The sequence below is a fragment of the Danio rerio genome, chromosome 9 (genome assembly GCF_052040795.2).
Source record: "Danio rerio strain M-AB ecotype USA chromosome 9, GRCz13ab, whole genome shotgun sequence".
Lineage (NCBI taxonomy): Eukaryota > Metazoa > Chordata > Actinopteri > Cypriniformes > Danionidae > Danio > Danio rerio.
Genome location: NC_141029.1, coordinates 38,180,001 through 38,199,645, shown reverse-complemented (window position 1 = coordinate 38,199,645; position 19,645 = coordinate 38,180,001). Strand labels below are relative to the sequence as shown.

The following is a 19,645-nucleotide window of genomic DNA, read 5'->3' as shown; positions in this document are numbered from 1 at the left end:
TAAAAGCATTTCTGCTATTGTGACTAGTGTGGTGTGTATGCTAGAACCCGACTTTATGCACACGTAAATTATATATATCGTAAATTGTATAGCAAGTGTAAACACATTCATCGGATATGGGTCACAATTAAAAGAATGTGTAAACAGACAAGCAAACAAATCAGATTTAGGCAACAAATCGGAATTGGGCATCAAGACCTGACAGAGTAAACCGGGCCTAATAGACATCTAAACATAGACAGCTTGGCTAAAACAAAGCTAAATTTGGGCTGTCAATGAAAATCTAATAGACATCTAAGAATAGCCCAAAACTAGACTAGTCGTCAAATAGACCGATTAGACAGACTTTATATTCATTTCTGTTTATTGGATGACTAGTTTTGGCCTTTTCTTAGACGTCTATCAGATTTTCCCTGCCAGCCCAAATGTAGCCTTGTTTTAGCCAAGATGACTATGTTTAGATGACTAATGGATGTCTATTAGACATTTTTAAAAAACAAAAAATGCTTGCTGGGTTCCTGCATTTGATGTCAATACCATGATCAAAGCATCAGAATAATGGCAACCAGAAAAATTTGACACCATCATATGCCTAAAGCTCTGAGGGTCTCATTTAGGTCAAACCCGACCATGAAGTCACTTCGACCTCTACGGAATCGATGCCACGCATCAAATAAAGCAGGACGGAGGTGTGAAAAGAAAGACACCCCAGGGAAGGACAACCCATCGCCCGAAGCGGATCATTCATCTGCAATGCCTGCTGTGACCCTGAAAAAGGCCTACCTCTACAGCTACGCCCATCCTCTCCCACCTCGAAGCCATCGGCACAGAAGCAGAAAGTGCCGTTTCTGGTCATGATGCATCCGTAACGGCAGTGCAGCTCGTGACAGGCTGACAGGAGTTCTGTGGGAGGAGAGAGAAAAAGAGAAAGAGTTTGAGAGTGAGGGAAAAACATGTAAATTGCTTTTTGATTTCACTCCCTCTAAAAGCCCTTCCTTGCCATCAGCACGAGGATGTGCCAGCGCGTACTGACAGTTGTGAGCCAGAGGCGGGGATCAATAGCACTCGGTGCGGGTAGAATCAGAGAGGTGCTCCACACGAGGGAAAAAGAGATGAAATTAGAAGAAATACCTAACCTTTCTGTTCCAAATTCTATGAGGGAAGAAAAAAGGTTCTTTGTGGAGACCTGCAGCAGCTTTTAGCAATTCTTCCCACTCTTCAGCCCTCAAAATTCAATCAACCGGCCACAAAAGACCCCGTGCGCAACTGGCTATTAGGTTTTTCATTAATAGTTGCCACATGTAGTGGACCTTTGCTTATTTTTAGCAAGCGGAAAATGGAAGCGGGCTGCTGGCTGTTTGGCATCTTTTATGAAACTTGACTGGTGTCCAATGGGCTTTTTGTAATCGAGTATGAAACTGCCGTTACTAATGACAAAAATACTGTTGAAGGACAGACACAAAACACTCAGTTTTGATTGAAAAATGCACCACATGGAGAAAAATTCAAGGTCTAAATAAAAATAAAAATAAAAAAAACTTCTTTGTTGTATGCACAATCTTTTGGGGGATTAAAACATACGCACACACACATGGCAATGGAACATCAACTCAGTCACACTAATAGCCATGTTCCTTATTTTCTGAAACTAGATAAATGGGATTGTGAGCAAACAATACAGTTTACTTTTTTATTGATATTAGGGCTGCACAATATTGGAAAAGAAACCAATAAAAACTGCCATTATAATAAAGCCACAGCCAAGTGCCGTCTTTTGGATGGGATGTTTAACCAAGGCTCTTAGTGGTTATTAAAATCCAATGGCACTTCTTGTAAAAAGTAGGGGTGTCACCCCGGTGTCCTGGCCAAATTCCCTCCATTTGCCCTTACCGATAATGGCCTCCCAATTAACCCTATCCACTGAATTGGCAGTATCACCTATAGCTGCTGTGGGGAGAGTGCACTGGCTCTGTTGTCCTGTGACTGCAGTCGCATCATCCAAGTGGAGGCTGCAAACTGGTGGTGGTGTGGAGAGACCGCCCCCCCTAATGATTGTGAAGGGCTTTTGGTGTATGGCCATACAGAACAAATTCACTAACTACACAAATTACATTACCTTAAGTTTTTTTTTTCCTGCAATACATATTGCAATATGAAAACAATTTCACTTGATTAATGGCATACTGTAGCTGTATTTGAAAGTGGATCAGATTTAATGACCACAAAGAGTCCAGACCTCAGTTTAATGTCTCATCAGAAAGACAGCGCCCATTGACAGTATAGTCAGTGTTTGTTTTATCTATGTATATAACTTTTTAAAAAGCACAGGATAAAGTCACAGAATTTAATATTTAGAAGAGTTGTTATTTATTGGAAAATACAGTATGTGCAATATGGAGAACATTTTTTTTGCTTTACAATAAGAAATATATGAGTTAGTTTACTCCTGGTCCACAATCCAATCCAGATAATGCTCCAAAAAACTGGTTGCCAACTGTCATGAAATCACAAGAAGAATTAGTCAACTCCGGGTGGGTTATTGTAGGAGTATTTACTGTATGTAAATATTGGAGAAAGTGTGTTTTGGCAGATTTTGTTCAGATCTTTTGATTTAGCTGAACAAGCCTATAAATCCCTTGTAAATAATATATGATTTTGTTTTTCTTTATAGTTTTTTTTTTTTTGCCACCTTCACCTTTTCACTGGATTTTTTTACACTTTGTGCCAAATAAATCACTCTTCATATTCATTAGCAGCTTCTGTGTCACTTTTGCCTCCCATTCACCAGTCCAATCCTAACAGATACAGTATATTATCAGGGTACTGAGGGGTTTGACCCACCTTATTAACGCTTGATCCCCTCTAAAGGCTGTCAAAACAATGTGTGTGTGTGTGTGTGTGTGTGTGTGTGTGTGTGTGTGTGGTGGGTCGGTCCTTTAATTAGTGAGAAATAATTTACTCTGATCGGTTTATAATATTAACATTAATAATGAAAATTTTAGATAATATACGCTATTATTTTTTACGCTATTATATTTACCACCCTATAATGGTTCATAGCATTGTGATACAGGAAAATATTCAGTCTAAAACCAGCATATAGAAGCAGCAAGTGTTCACAAAGCAATGTCGTATAAAGCAAGCATTTGTATTAACACATACTGTAGCCTAAAAGAAAGTCAAATTTGAAGCAAAAAATGTGTATTATGAAACAAGCCTATGCTCACACATTGGAGTTAAACAGTAAAATAATAAGTCAAATCTTTCATGGTTATCCATTTATTGTTGCGGGATTGAAACATGTTTTTGTTTATACAATATAATATATTAATATATTATAATGAACCCATGTATATGCAAATGAAATGATTCGGTCCCACTGTTAGTCAACATTTTGTTTTTTACATCATGCATTACTTGGCAAAGCTGCTCTGCCAGGATCTGCATGCACCACTGTTTAAGGCAGGAATGGGACTACATGCATAAAACCGTTATTCTTTACTCATAATAATCCCATTTATATGCAGATAAAACTATTTGGTTCCAATACAGTACGTTACACATTCAAGATAGCCGGTGCATGCATTACATGGCATATCAGCAATGCCAGGATGTGCATGCACCACTGTTTTAGGCAGGAATGACACCACATGCATGAAACTGTTTTTGGTTACTTGTAATAAGCCCATGTACTCTATATGCAGACGTCATGATTTGGTCACAGTGTGTTACACATTCAACATACCCTGTCCATGCATTACATGGCAGAGCTGACCTGTATGCACCATACAGGCATAAGTGACACTAGATAAACGAAACTGCTGTTTTTAACTTGTAATAAGCCCATGTATATGTAGATTAAATGATTTGGTCCCATTATGTTAACATAGACAATGAATGCACTGCATGGCATAGCTGTTTGACCGGGATCTGAATGCATCAATGTTTTAGGCAGGAATGCCACTATATAAATTAAACTGTTATAATTAATTTATAATAAGCCGATGGACATGCAGATAAAATGATTTGGTCCTACTTTGGTATATGGTAACTTTTCCAGTAAATGCATTACATTGGAGCGCTGCTGAGCCAGGATCTGCATGCACCACAGTTTTAGGCAGGAAATATGCATGAAACTATTACAGTTAACATGTAATAAGCCAATGTACAGTATATGCAGATGACATGATAGGCTCCTAATGTGTCTGAGGTTGTGAAAACAATGCAAATGAGTGTTGATTAAAACAAAAATACACCCTGTAATTATAACGTGCATTAAAGGGCTGCATGATATTGGAAAAATCTGACATTGCGATAATTTGCCTTGCTGCAATATACAGTATATTGCGATATGAATAGCATTTCTCCGGGTGATTTAAATAGCTCCATTTGGAAAGATTTCATTCATTTAGATCGACAAGGATAATCAAGTCTTTTTTTATCATGAAACAAAATAAATTACAAGCATATATAATAAATATGACAGAGCAAATAAATAAATAAAAGGTAAATAAACGTGTTTTATCGGGAGTATTCAAGTACAGAAATCAAACAATCAAACATTGTTGTCATTCTATTAATATTAAAAAAAATAAAAAATAAACAATCTAATCCTGCAATGTGACTATTGCGGATACCCACATTGCAATATTGATGTTCAAACTACATATTGTTCAGTCCTAATTTGCACCATTCATGTTTTACTGTCTCTAGAGTTCAATTTAGCTGAAATTGGCATCCAACTGTATATATTTAAAATTATTGTGTTTATTTATTTATTTGTATTTTTTCAGTTGGTAGAGGCATGTTTTCTATTGAGCCTGGGAAGAAACAGATCCAATTTAACTTTGAATGACCCATGACATTGTTTTTATTTCCTCCTTAGTTTCAATGATGTTTAAATATTGTTCTATGGTAAATCTGATACATTTTGCAATACAAATAGGCTTGCGAGGTTGTAAGGTTACAGGATTTTACAAATTGTATAATTATGCAACCCTCTCCAGAAGCTTTCCAGGATGTCAAGAGAATAAGCAATTGCAAATGTTCATCTCAGGGCAGCCCTCTGACACTGATGACCGACAACATTTCTTCAACCTCAATGACCTCCAGTTTCTGAAAAAAAAACATATGAACTTACAATACTATTGCACTGATCTCTTTAAAAGCCTTTTCATTAACCTCTGTAGATTTAGATGAATGAATGTTGTAGATGTTAACATTGGTAATATCGAGTGTTGGCTAAGTTACTTTAAAAAGTAATAGAATATAAATTATTGACCCCTATTGGGAAATTGTAATCTGATTACATTACTAATTACTTAATCTTAAAAGTAACCAGATTACTAATTACTTTGCTTTGAAGTTACTTTTAAAATATAAAAATATGCATATAAAAACACAAAATAAACTGCAGCCCTTTCAGTAATTTAATATTCACTGAAAAACATTACAATGGGTTGATCACAGCAGCTTTACATATTCAAAAGACAAGGCCCAAAAACTCAAAATTCTCTCATTCAATAGACAAACAGTCGCAGCCAAATTAAACTAGTGACAAGGCACCCGATTGGCTCAGTAATGATGCTGTCTAATGTCTCGAGCATCTCACACGCTGACCCCAAGCAACCCGGAAGTTCTTATTGTCAAGCCTTGATGTTACATCTAACTTTGGTAATAAATAAATAAATAAATAAATAAATAAAATATGTATATATAGGTCAAAGAATAAAAGTAGGTTTTCAAAATATCAATGAAAAACAATAAAAGTTTGGTACAGCTTGAATTTAGTCAATTATTAGTTTTAGTTGTTAAGTTAACCCAATAATAATAATAATAATAATAATAATAATAATAATAATAATAATAATAATAATAATAATAAAAATTTTGGATGGCTTTAATTAATCACAAATATTGCAAGTGCCATAAAAATCTTTTATCTTTTAACAGCATCTGGGTGTCTTAAAAAGTTAGAACTGTAAATAAAAACACATCTACAACTGAGAAAAACTAATGCATAAAATGCACAGTATCCAAAACATAATTTCTATAATTTGAAAACATGTAATCAGACACAAATAATCGCTGTCAAACATATTATTACAGTTATTTAAGTGTACGTTAATTTCACTGCTTTGAGCTCTGATATCAGACACAATGCATGCATAAAGCAAACAGCAATAACATGCTTTGTGTTTTGTGTGTAGAATATCTGACAAAACGAACATAACATGACAATTTTCTACTAAGACGACCCTAAAATTCACTTTTTCTTTTTTTGTCTGCATTGCTTGCCGTGCCGCCTGTCATTCTTTCTGTAAGGTCTCAGTGGAATACTAGTGCAACAACCTAAAATTATTTTCATACAGTGCAGGCAACAAAGGCCACATCAGCACGTCTCTGAATCCCTCTGTCTGCCTGTCACATATTAAATCATGTGGCAGTTCCTGAGAAAAGCAACAGACCCAAGCAGCTATTGTTCACTGCACTCTTCAGATGCTTGTGGGTGTGGATTCAACAGCACAATTGCAATTAGTACAAAGACAACCCATTTACCAGCTTCAGACAGAAAAATGTGCAAATACGGCACTGTTTGAATCTGAAGTGATGAGCTCTCAAAAAGACAAGCCTTCCTTCAGCTATTTCAAGACACACGACTGCTAAACAGTCATTACTGTCAGAGGAATGTATGCAAATCTGTTCTTTGATTTCTTACATCTCATGTCTGATTATCATCATTAGCTGAACACTAATTTGTACAATCAAGCTACATTTCTGGTTATATGTACTGTACAATGCAGTTTCTGAACATTTACTCTGTGGAACCTGTTGAATTGTTGTAAGATAAACATGCTTTGACAAGAACTAATGCTATTAGTACTATTACTAAAACAAATATTTGTAAAAATTAGCATTTACACTGTAAAAAAAATTCTTGCTGACTTTTTTTTTTTTAGATGAATCAAATTAAATTTTTTTGTCATCCTTACATCAAACTGAAAAAAAAATATTAAGTTAAACTTTGTATGTATTTGGAATAAGCAACATAAAAACTTGTCTTGACTTTTTGCCATCACATTTTTACAGTGCACCTACACTGTAAATTAAATTAAATTAAATTAAATTAAATTAAATTAAATTAAATTAAATTAAATTAAATTAAATTAAATTAAATTAGTGGTAACCCCTGAAAAATAAGGGACTAAATAAATAAGTAAAATAAAATAAATTAATTAATATTAGTAGTGACCTAAAACTTAAAAAAAAAATAATAATAAAGTAAAACACTTTAATTAAGTAAGATTAAGTAAAATTTAATTAAATAAATTAAGTGGCGATTCCTAAGAAATAAGGGACTAAGCAAAGGAACAATTAATAAAATAAATAAAAAATTCCAGCATCAGTGACAAACCTAAAACAAGCTGAAAATGAAATATAAAAGCTAAATCAAAAGCATCAATAAATGTTTAGCGATTAAGAACATAAGATGAATACTGTTTTCATAAAAAAAATCCTTCTAACTATATATTCCCTCCACAAAAGTGGGGGCTATTTTCTCCTGATCAAGAGAAGTGATCAGTAATTGCACTGTGCAATGCAATGTGTTTACCTGCGACTAAATGCATAATTGCTGACTAGCACGGTACTTCTCTAAAATGGTTAATCAAAACTATTCACTGCAAATGCTATCATGTTACCACATCAACACCTAGCTTGCAAAGCATGGGTTTAAAGGTGCCCTGGGGGGTTTTGTTAATAGCAAGCAGTAAAGTCTCTTAAGCCTAACAAATAAGATTGAAATATGTGGTCTGGGAAATGTGACAGTCCTTGGTTTTGTAAACACCACAAAACTGGGGCCAATCCTTGTTTAGTAAAGAAGCTTGATTTTTGCTGATATCTCTTAAGGTTTTGGCTTATTTTGACTGATAATTAATTCAGTTTTTTTTTCTTCTTAGTGTGTGTATGTGGCAGATTTGTACTTCCTATACGCTTTAGCTTCTGACCACTCAATTATATCAGACTTGCGATTTTCTGATACCAATTAATGCTTAATTCCTAAACAGAACAATTTTTTTTTGTCTTTCACTTACAGTACATGTTTATTAGCCCAGCACAACAGCCCTTGAATAAACTATATTTGCTGTTGAGCAGAAACAATGGCCCAGGAAGTCGGTGATTGGAAGCAATATTCTCAAACTCAGGATTTTCAAATTTGATTGATGACTTTGCGTATTTTACTTTCACTTTATTGATGTTTAAGTTATATTTAAATCTTTTGAGCAACTGGTTGGGCATTGGGACCAGGCAGAAGCTGGTGGGGCTCAAAAAACTCATGCTTGACTAGAGATTGTCAGTAAATAAAAAACTGAAGTGAAAGTGAAAGTCGTGACATGTGCCCAAGTACGGTGACTTTGAGCTCTGCATTTAACCAATGTAAGTGTACACACACACACACATACACACACACACACACACACACACACACACACACACACACACACACACCATAAACACACACCTGGTGCAATGCCTTGCACACTTCAGCCCTGGTATTGAGGGTGGCGAGAGCATTGCTTGTTTACCCTTAATATTTACAATCTCTGCTGGTACCGGGAATTGAATCTGCAACCTTTTGATCCAACTCTCTAACCATTAAGCCACGGCTGCCCCATAACTTACTTATTCTAGTAAGTTGAGAGTGAGCTGGTCTTAAAAATTGAATTTAAATTACAATACAGGCACATTTTCACTTCAGAAGTTAGCAGACTCCTGATCATATTGCCAGCACTCTTGGCAGACAGGAGAGTTATTGTATGTATAATCAACCCATCGGGACTAGTGTTGTCACGATACTGGAATCTTGGTACCAATCAAAACTATAATTTAAAAAAAAAGGTACATTTCCCATTAATTTTTAAGTGTGTACATAAACACTGCTGATTGGTCATTGATTGCTGAATTGATTGCTGGATTGATTGGTGATATAAATGTTAGCACGAGATGGACATTTTTAAAAGTGTATAGTATCGGGACAACCCTAACTGGAACTAAATATTTCAATTTCGAGCAATTAATAGCTTATTTATCAAACATTACAATATTACTATGTGTATCCATAATTTTAAGGCAATCAGAAATGGTCTAAAATTTTGAAAGTTTGAGTTTTTAAATTGGGCAGACTTAATATACAAAAGTCAGTTGAAACGCAATCACCTGCGGCACCCGATGGGTTTTTGACAGTCATGGAAAGAAACTGTAGTTCAAGCTCTGATCTTGTTATTCATCCCCTGTAACTCTGAGTAACTGCATTCATGAACTTTTTATTGGATGCATCCTGCTTTCTGGAGACAAAAGGCCAGGCAAAGCAAACAGACGGAAGGCTGACGGATATCCAGGACTAATCCTTATATCTGCTTTCAAACACAAGCGCACTCTCATGACCCAACACGTATCAGACACACAGATATTCACAGCAACGTGTCTTCCACTCGCACTGAAAAATTCATTCCTCGACAAAGTTACACAAAAATACACATTAAATATTTCAGATAGATAATAACATCGACACGAAAATGTGACTCATTTGTACCACATTGTTAAAGGTAATATCAGCTTTTTGTCCAACAATTCCTTTAGAAGCATATGAAATGCTTTATATATATCTTATGAAACAATAAGTCCAAGACACTCATAACGTAGGTAAAAAATAAATAAATAAATAAATGTAAAAAGGTTATAATTAACATGGCTATTCTAAAAATACTGTACATACGAGTTTTGGCACACTTGCCTTTATCAGTGTAGTAATATATTTGTCTTATATATCCTTTTCTTTTAAGAAATGCATTAAAATATGTATTCAAATCCAATACAGTACATATTATTGTAATAACAATACTATTTTTGGCACAACCTACTGCACATTAATAACGAACACATAAATAGACACTTAACATACAAACACTATGTTTGGGGGTAATATAGCAAAATTTCAGAAGAAGCTATGTCATATGTAAATCTCAAAATTACCATGATGTTAGGATGCTTTTCTACTTGGAGCAGTTCAAATCATTTGGATGAGCTGCTCAATGCTCAAACCTCGCTCTAAATAAATGGGTGGAGCCACACGGTTTAACCACACCCCTAACTGATCATTAAATATAACCCCACCCAATAGGTCCAAAGAGGTTTATAAGTCCCAATAGGTTCTCAATTATGCATTACTGCGGTAATGGTATCAACTTCTAAACACAGCTCCAGGAATCTGCAGCGGTCAGTCGGAACAGAGATACAAGTCGTAACTCTGAAAAAATGGCCACTTTACAAGTTTAATTACAACATTTACAAGGATGTAAATGTTCTTAACGAGTTAGAGCCTTGTAATTACAGTAATTAGGGACCTTGAGTCATTTCAGATTAATAGAAGGGTTTTGTTGTTGTTTGTTTTTAAGGGCATTGGATACAAACGAGACAAAGTGAGAAGACTGATCAGATGAATAGAGTTTTTTTAAAACAGTTTTAATAGAAACGTGTCAGTAAATATGAAGACAAACTAATAATAATTAGAAATGTGTGAAGAATTGATTGAAGAGGGCAGATCACACACAAAACAATACAATATTGAAAACTGACTGAACAGAGGATTGGAGAATTCATCTTCTCCAGATCTCTAGATTCAGTCTCATCTAAATAAATAAAAAATATTAATAATAATCATAATAATAACACTAGGCACTGTAACGAAGTGGCTGACACAGATGGATCAATTTGCAGTATTTTTATTAAACACAGTTTAATAACAAATAGCACACAGATGTTGTGCGTGCGCAAACTCACATCAAACACAGTTGTATATCGTCGTTGGGTAGGCGGCGGGTAAACACAGGATAAATATGCAGGCATGGGGCAGAGGCAGGCGGCTAGTATCAGAGTCGGTAAGTAGGCTAGAGTTCAAGGCAGGCGGCGAGGATCAAAGTCGGGATTCAGGCCGAGGTACAAGGCAGGCGGCAGGCAGGACTGGGTCAGTAAACGAAGCAAGATCACAATCGGGAAAGCAGGCAAGGATGAGAACGCTCAGTAGTGTTAGCCGGGGCAGAACAAGACTTCGCAATGAAGCAGCGTATGTGTGCTGCTTATATATGTGTGTGGAGAGGGATTGGGGAATGTGCTGCAGGTGTATGCCAATCAGTCTGTGAGGATGACGTAATGTCAATAGTCTGGTGATGATGACCTCTGCTGGCCAGCGAGGGGAATGACTGGGACCGAGTCGGTGACAGGCACAGTCTTGCTTTTCATATAAGACATATTATTATATATCTAATATCATATTATCATAATTCAAATATTGTATTTTAAAAAGTGTGAGTTTTAGAGATATCATCTTTCAAGTTAAAGCAGAATATGCTATGGCTGGACTCACACTATACACTTATTTCACACGGCCACCATTTTAAAATATGAAAGTGAGTCTGCGCTAGGAAGAAACCCGGAAGTATAGGATCAGCACTGCAAACATTGCATCAACATGCTGTGGATTACAACCCTCCAGCTGTTGCTGTGATTTTAAAATGCAGATATGGTGTAAACTTCACTTTAATATCATTCAGTTAAGTTTAATTTAAACAATTAAATGCATATTAGGCATTAAAAAAATCTAACCTCTTTAAGAATAATAGGCTTAATTGTCCTCCTATAGGCTTCAGCTCATGGCACCAGGTAAACACTGCAGGGACACTTCCCTGCTTTAGCCTACGTAACCCGGTGAGCAACAAAACAATGCACTCCTCTGTAGCACACCCCCGTGTTGTCTGTAATAATGTTGTCATGGTACTAAAATTTGAAAAACGTCCATGTCTTGCATACATTTAAGCACCGTTGAGCACGTTTTGAACTGCTGATTTGCACTAGTATTCACCAGTTCTCAGCAGAAAGGATTATGATTGGCCAACGTTTTTTATTTATTTATTTATTTTTTAAATCATTACCGATTTGTGCCAAAATTCAGTATGGTGACAAGTCTAATATAGCGAAAGGACTCATTAACTTGAGTTTGATACATGGCATCTAAAATGTGTGTTTGGGAAAGAAATCTTTAGCTAACCAGTACTTTTTCCATTGAAAACAAGGTCTGATATCCCTTTTTATTTTGACTAGCCATTTAAAAACGTATCTTCGGGTCACTCGGAAGGTGGTTAAATGATAAATTTGTGTTGCTTTCTTTTCGCTGATAAGATATACAGCCAGGTACACAATGTTTCTGTGTGAATTCAGGTGATAATTCCCGGTTTCTTCCCACCGCAGCCTTGATTTTGCTTTTAAAATCCCGTGAAATCAGTCTATAGAGATGATTTAGGAATGTTTTCCACAGTGTACCAATTCCATCAAAAATAAAAGGTCCAGGGGGCTCATGTATCAATGCTGCAAACGCACAAAATCTTTGCGTACTCCAGGTGTCACACTCACGTTTGGATTTACTAATGATGAAATGAATGTGAGAATGTGCGTTGGTCCACGGCAACTTTATGCCAGGCGTTCATTTCTTGTGTGTGTTTGTTTTATTTCCATTGGCGACTCCTAGAGGCAATTATGTTAAATTGCACACTACAAACTATCTTTGAGCCATGCAATGGCAGCTGTATAAGACAGGACCATCTGCATGTCTAGCAAGTATATAAGGTTTCCATACCATACTGTTGACCAGCCAAACATTAAAGTGCAATTTGCAACGATCGCTGGTTTTCTCAATGAAATGGTCTGATCGACTGCAGGCACATTGCTACAAAGGTGCCATCTGAAGACGAATATGCATACGTGTATCAGAAACATTTCCATTCAATAAATGTGCAAATAATATGTGATGCTCAAATGCGCTTAACATAATACACACTTATTAATGATTCCTACTTAGGAAAAGAGTAGGCAAAATCTGATATGTAATGGGGAAAAAAGAAAAATAAGTTCATCACACTGGATTCGAACCGGGTTCAGGAATAATAGTGTCAAAGCATGTTGCCTTACGCTTTATGAGCTACGCCACTCGCACAGCTGAAAACTGCTCAACTATCACTCTAGTAGCTCATTCCAACAAAGTGTCCAATGAGACCTTGCTGCGTTACCGCGTCAACTAAACTCTCCATTCTTTTGTTATTAATTCCAGAGGACAAACTTGCAATTAACACCGCTTTTCTCCAGTCTACCTCCGATAGGCGCACCTCCAATTCACATTCTATTCAAAGTTTCTTTTGCTTGCTTTTGCCATTGCTTCTTCGTTTGGTTTTGCCAATGTAGAGTCAATAGCATATTCATACGGGGGAGGTGGCAGAAAGGGCAAGGCTTGCCAAGATCTTATCATAAATGTTGAATATTTAGGATATTAAATTAAGATGATTTATTCTGATTTTGTTTCCCAGTTCTGGGTTGCAGCTGGAAGGGCATCTGCTGTGTAAAGCATATGCTAGAACAATTGCCGGTTTTTTCCGCTGTGGTGTCCTCTAAATTACAGACTAAGCCAAAGAAAAATGAATGTATTCTGGTTTTGGGGAATTATTGAGTGTCTTCTTTCAAATGAGACCACAAGGCACTTTTAAACCAAATATTTATATCCATATGAACTATTCTATTATTTCCTGCTTGAACTGACACTGCCAGTAGGAACTGAAGTGACCAACAGAATTGTTATTTATTCAAAGTGCACAATGTCAATAACTGGAGAATGGAGAAGGCCATGATCCAGCTTGTGTTTTTGTTTTGTGTTGTGGTTTCCATGACAATAGCGATATAGTCTGTACATATACATTATGCAACCGAAAGAGCAAAAAATCTCCAACAAGAAGCACATGTCAACAGGGCAAAGAAAAGAGCATAACCCCACAGACAAACACTGCATCTTTCTGTACAAATGTCTAAAAAAAGGTGCAAGTCTTTTGTACAGCCTATGTGGTAACAACTATGTCAGCTATTTTCAGTTAGCTTTAGCCTTGTGTCAAATGTACTTTTGCTATACAAGTCCATATATGAGTATAAAACAAGTATTAAATCAAATAAGTGATTAAATACGTCAATATTAGTATACTTTGAGTCAAATGTAGTATAAAGTCAAGGGGCCTCATCTACAAAGACTTGCGTTGATTTAGAACTAAAACATTGCATAGTCAAAGCTGTAAATGTGTGTACGCAGTGCATACACAGAATCCCACACATATTCACATATTCTATGTACATCTGAATTAACATGAAATTGAACGCAACATGCATGAGTGCAAAACCCCTCCTTGCCCCTTTTCCTTTATATATATGGTAGGGATTTCCCTTTGCCAAAACGAAAAACCAATGGCAAAAGTAGGCAAGAGCAGAAACTTCACAGAATGTGAATTGAAGGTGCTCCTATCGGAGGTAGACCAGAGAAAACAATGTTAATTGCAAGTTTGTCTTCCGGAATTAATAACAAAAGAAAAAAATAGAGTGGGGGAGTTTAGCTGATGCGGGTAACGCAGTGGTGTCTGAACATCACACTGTGAACAATTTTTTTTTTTTAAATGGTCCGATGTAAAGGTGCAGGTTAAGAGGAGAACAGTGGCGCACTGGTAAAGTGTGCGAAAAGGCAGGGGAACAAGGTATGCTGAACTAACACCCTTTGAAGAGAGAGTTGCCTCAATTGTGGGTGACACTTTACTGTCTGGAGTAGTATCCGTGTCTGTGGGAGACACAGATGTATTAGAGAAACACTTTGTCAGGGCTGTATAGCAGCACCCCTCCGCTCTTATCAAGGCAGCGCGACCGGCATTTTAGCTGCCCAATTGTCAGCTCTACAGCTGACCGAGTGAGAGAATGGGCATCATTGTATTATTGTATCTTGGTCAGTTTGTGGGTTGTTGGGGGGCGTTAACAGCCACATCTTTATTGGATAACCATGGTCTCCTGATATGCAGTTATAATAATCACGCTGAATAAAATAAAATAGAATAAAATAAAAACTTAACTGGAATAATATCTTTAAATACATCACTCATTAAGAAGCCACCCATCGCGCACCCTGCCACCTTGGAGCCTCTTTGCTGTCTCTCTTTCCATATTTGGATCCAACTCCGCACAGAGCTCCAAGAAGATAGCTCTTGGAAATCTGAAAGCCTAATAAGCCAGTCATCATCATGGGCCATCTTTGATAGCTAAACTTGTCAAAGAACAATCAAAGATTTAGACCTTTATTTAAGAAGAATATTTCAAATTAAAGACAACCTCATGCTTATCATTTATTGGTGTTTTTGATTCATGTGTGGTGTTTCCACAGTGCAGAGAGTGAATTTGAACATGTTTGCCAGATTACAAAGATTAACCAAAACACCTGGCAGAAAATGTTTTTTCTAAAAAGCTTTGATTGGGGAATTTAAGCTCTTGACATCTGGCAACCACACAGATAAAACCTCATAGTAGAGGTGCGAACAGCAGCCTGTAATATTTTGTCTCTTTCACAAAAATGAAGAGGCATGTTGGTAAATATTACATTTTTTAACAACATTTTAGTCTTAACTATGATATTGCAAGCTAATGCTTAAATAATTAGGGTTTAATGAGCTTATACCTCATCAATGTCTTTCTTGACATTTAAAAAAAAAATAAATAAAAAGCTTGTTCACAAACATTTTCTTCATAGTTTTCATTGAGGAAGATAACGCTACTTCGCACACATACATACCTGGTTTACTGTAGTTTCTATTGTCCTGCGTTTAGTTCTTAGTTCATGTAGTACAAAAAGTGGTTACTGACAATTGTGTGGTTATAGGAACTATGGAATGGTAAAGCCTCTACATATATGATCTTACCGACAAAAAATCTTCACAGACTGTATGTATGTTCAGCTTGGGTAGCTGAATGGTTAACCATTACTTTTCAAGCTGTTTGGACAGACATATGTGTAGGTATAGTGTATAGACCATCATATTTTACAGATATAAATGCACCCAGTCCTTTTTTTTTTTTCAATTTAACAACATAAAAACAGTGGACCAATTAGAGCAGTTTTGAGATTGACTACAATTTTAGGAGTGCGGTCCCACACATTATTTGAACACATTATAATAAAAAAATCTGAATTGTGTTTAGAACTGAACCTAAACTGGCACACTCAGAAGAACCATAATATTAATATTAAATCTTAAAAAAAGGGTAAACTAGGTGCCTTTTAAGGCATAGTTCTCCCAAAACTGAAACTCGTTCACACATCCTCCACTTGTTCCTCCAACTGTTTTAGTTTATTCCTTCTTTTTGAACACTAAAGAACACATTTTGAAAGAAGTTGCACGCTGGTGTCCATTGACTTCCATAGTAATTTTTCCAACTATGGATTTCAGTGGTACAGAAAACAGAAAAGAACAAAAAAGTAAATATAATAAATAAATGCTTATTATTCAAGATTGATGTATAGAACATGATACATGAATAAAACATTTGAAAAAATTTATTTGTTTTAAATTATTTGTCAATTCGTGTTTACTTATTTGTTTATATATATATATATATATATATATATATATATATATATATATATATATATATATATATATATATATATGTGTGTGTGTGTGAATGACCCATGTCATTTCCATAGTGGTGCAGTCTCGTTCATTCAAGTGATGGGCATTGGTTTGTAAGTTTACTAACTAACTAACTAACTAACTAACTGACTAACTAACTAACTAACTAACTAACTAACTAGCTAACTAGCTAACTAACTAACTAACTAACTAACTAACTACACAGTAAAAATATCTGTTAATTAACAGTTTCCATATAATGTGATTCACATGTATTTTCCATTTATTTATAGTTGGGAATTGCATCACGGAAAGTGCATTTTTGCTTTTCTACAACTTTTGATGTTGAAAAGTAAACTGTACAATTAAACAAAGTGACATTTATTTCCATTTTAATAAACAATACATATAATTTAAATAATATAATTTAATATATTAATTTAATATTAATATTAATAATAATTTAATTTTAATGCATAAACAGATAGGAAGAAATAAATGAATAAATAAAACATGTATAAAAAAATGCAGGAAAACTGATAATTTACAGATTTTTTACAGTATTTTTAACGAACTAACTAACTAACTAACTGACTACTTAACTAACTAACTAACTAACTAACTAACTAACTAACTAACTGACTAACTAACTAACTAACTAACTAAATAACTAACTAACTAGCCAACCAACAACTTATTATAATAAATTAAATGAATACAACTGCAGTTTGATCACAAAATATGGAAAACTGCTCATTTACACATATTTACAGATAAAGATGCCATAGTGCAAATTAAAAACATAAATATAAAGTAACTAACCATCTAATTCACTAGCTAGCTAACCAACAAATAACTTAATATTATAAAGTAAATGAATCAATGAGTCAAAATAGTTTAATCAAAAAATATAAATAATTGCTAATGCACAGACATTTTTGCAGTGTAACTAACTAACTAACTAACTTAATATAATCAATTAAATGAATGATTTCATATACAGTTTGAATATAATACTGGAAGTGACCCTTGTTTTCCTTCCACAGATGCAAAGCACTTCTGTTTCACATGACAGAGAGTGTCGCCTCCAATCACTTTCGCCCCTGCCCACATGAAGGCTCACCTCAGGAGGGGCGTGATAACGAATCGCTGCTGGCAGTGCGTGACGAAGCGCACTTGATGCTTATTGTGACCTGTCACCACTGTCATAAATCCAGCATCCAGTCTGTCCTGTGCTGAAGCAGCTTCCCTGTGCACTCACAGCACTGTCCTCCAGGTAGAAGCGCCAGAACCAGCCACCAGTATGCCATTGACTCCCTGGCCCAGCCTCGTGGGACCTGTCACCTTTAAAGGACTCTTGCTTTTAAATTCCTTCAGAAAATGTCAAGGACAGATACTAATATTAGACACCTTAGAAAACATGGCCTGAAACCAGTGGCAGTCCTAGTTGACTTTTTGGCCAAGGGGACAACATCCTGTGTCTTTCTAAAAGCCAACAAAACAGTGTATATTGTCAAATAAAAGGAAATTTCTAAAATAATTTATTCAACATGATATTATAAACTTATTTTCTAAAGTAATTTAAAATTTAGTCTGTGCATGGAGCACAAAATACTTTTGAAGAATATTCAGACATGCAGTATATATATATATGTATATATGTGTATATATGTGTATATATATAATTTTGCGTATAACATAAGTCATACATGCTTTGTGTATAATAAAATTCAATAAAATGTTATATATGTGAACTTAAGACATATAAGAAATAAGAAGTTATTTATATTGATTTTTAAAAACATCATTTTTAAAAATTCTTTAAGTTTTGTTTTTAGAGGAAGAAAAATACATCCTTTAAAAAATGTCCCAATATTTTAACTTTATTCTTAAGAACATGTTGTCACAATTTACAGTAATGTGTCATTAGTTGAGAATGAACAATACTTACAGCATTTATTAATCATAGTTTAAGAAACATTTACTAAAGCATTTTTAAAATCCAAATTCATTTTTCATGAATGACTTTTGGAACCTCTTCAAAGAAGATGTTTTCTGTTAACTGCTCTCACAGTAGCAAAACAAATGCAGGTCAAACAATCCTGCAATCCTCCTCACACAATAGAAAGATAAACCTAGACTTAGGATCCGTTAGACATTCTCTCGATGAAACTCTCAATTTCTCATACACATGGAGCTAATGCAAAAGTTGTCAGTATGTGGCATTCCACTTTTGATGTTGTGTCATCCTTTTTAAAATCTTTGTGAATTTTCTTTGTGAAAATAATTTCATTGATTAGTTTATTTTTATTTATTCATCTTTTAGGGTCTTATTATATTTTCTTATTATATATTTTTTTATATTATTGTTTCTGGAAAAAACTCAATAAACAGTTTTAAAAAAATAATAATAATAAACAACAAAACAGTATAATAATAATAATAATAATAATAATAATAATAATAATAATAATAAAAATAATAATAAAGTACAAATATCACTGAATAATAATAATAATAATAATAATAATAATAATAAAAACCTCTCTGAAGATTAACAATAACAACAACACCTATAACAACAATAAAACTACTAATGAATAAATAAATAAAAACCTCACTGAATAAATAAATAAATAAATACATATATAAATAAATAAATTAATTAATTAATTAATTAATACTTTAAATAAAAACTTTTCCTATAAAGAAATTGCATATGTACATAACCCAATCAAAGAACGTTGTCTGGCTGACACGTTTTTGACGTGTTTAAAATTAAATGTCTCAATGTTTGTCAGCGTTTGCATATTGCTCACCAGACCCCGTTCTGTTCAACATAACACAAAGCATGCTCAATAAAGCTGCAGAAGATGAATGATAAAGTAAAACTTTGTGTGGGCGCAAAAAGTTCATATTCTTATCAGTAACTTCAAGACAAGACTCTTTCTTCAATTGAAGTGATTCACAGATGGCCTGAAAACTACTTAATACTCCACCCACACAAACATGAAGACGAGTGAAGAGAAAGAGCAGCAGAAGTCTGTAATTTTACTTCCCCGTATGGATTAATTACACACCAGCTCTGGAGACCCAACATGGCCTTTGTTTCT

The 19,645-nt window shown here is 34.9% G+C and overlaps 1 protein-coding gene across 4 annotated transcripts in view; it reads right to left on the bottom strand.

The window, feature by feature from the left end:
- The window catches only part of lrp1bb (low density lipoprotein receptor-related protein 1Bb), a 631,192-nt gene that overhangs the window by 343,513 nt on the left and 268,034 nt on the right, over nt 1-19,645 (bottom strand). For all 4 annotated transcript variants that reach the window (XM_087268160.1, XM_087268163.1, XM_087268161.1 and 1 more), the window contains one exon: nt 784-903. In XM_087268160.1, the coding sequence (XP_087124286.1) occupies nt 784-903 (120 nt within the window). The remainder of the gene's footprint in view (nt 1-783; nt 904-19,645) is intronic.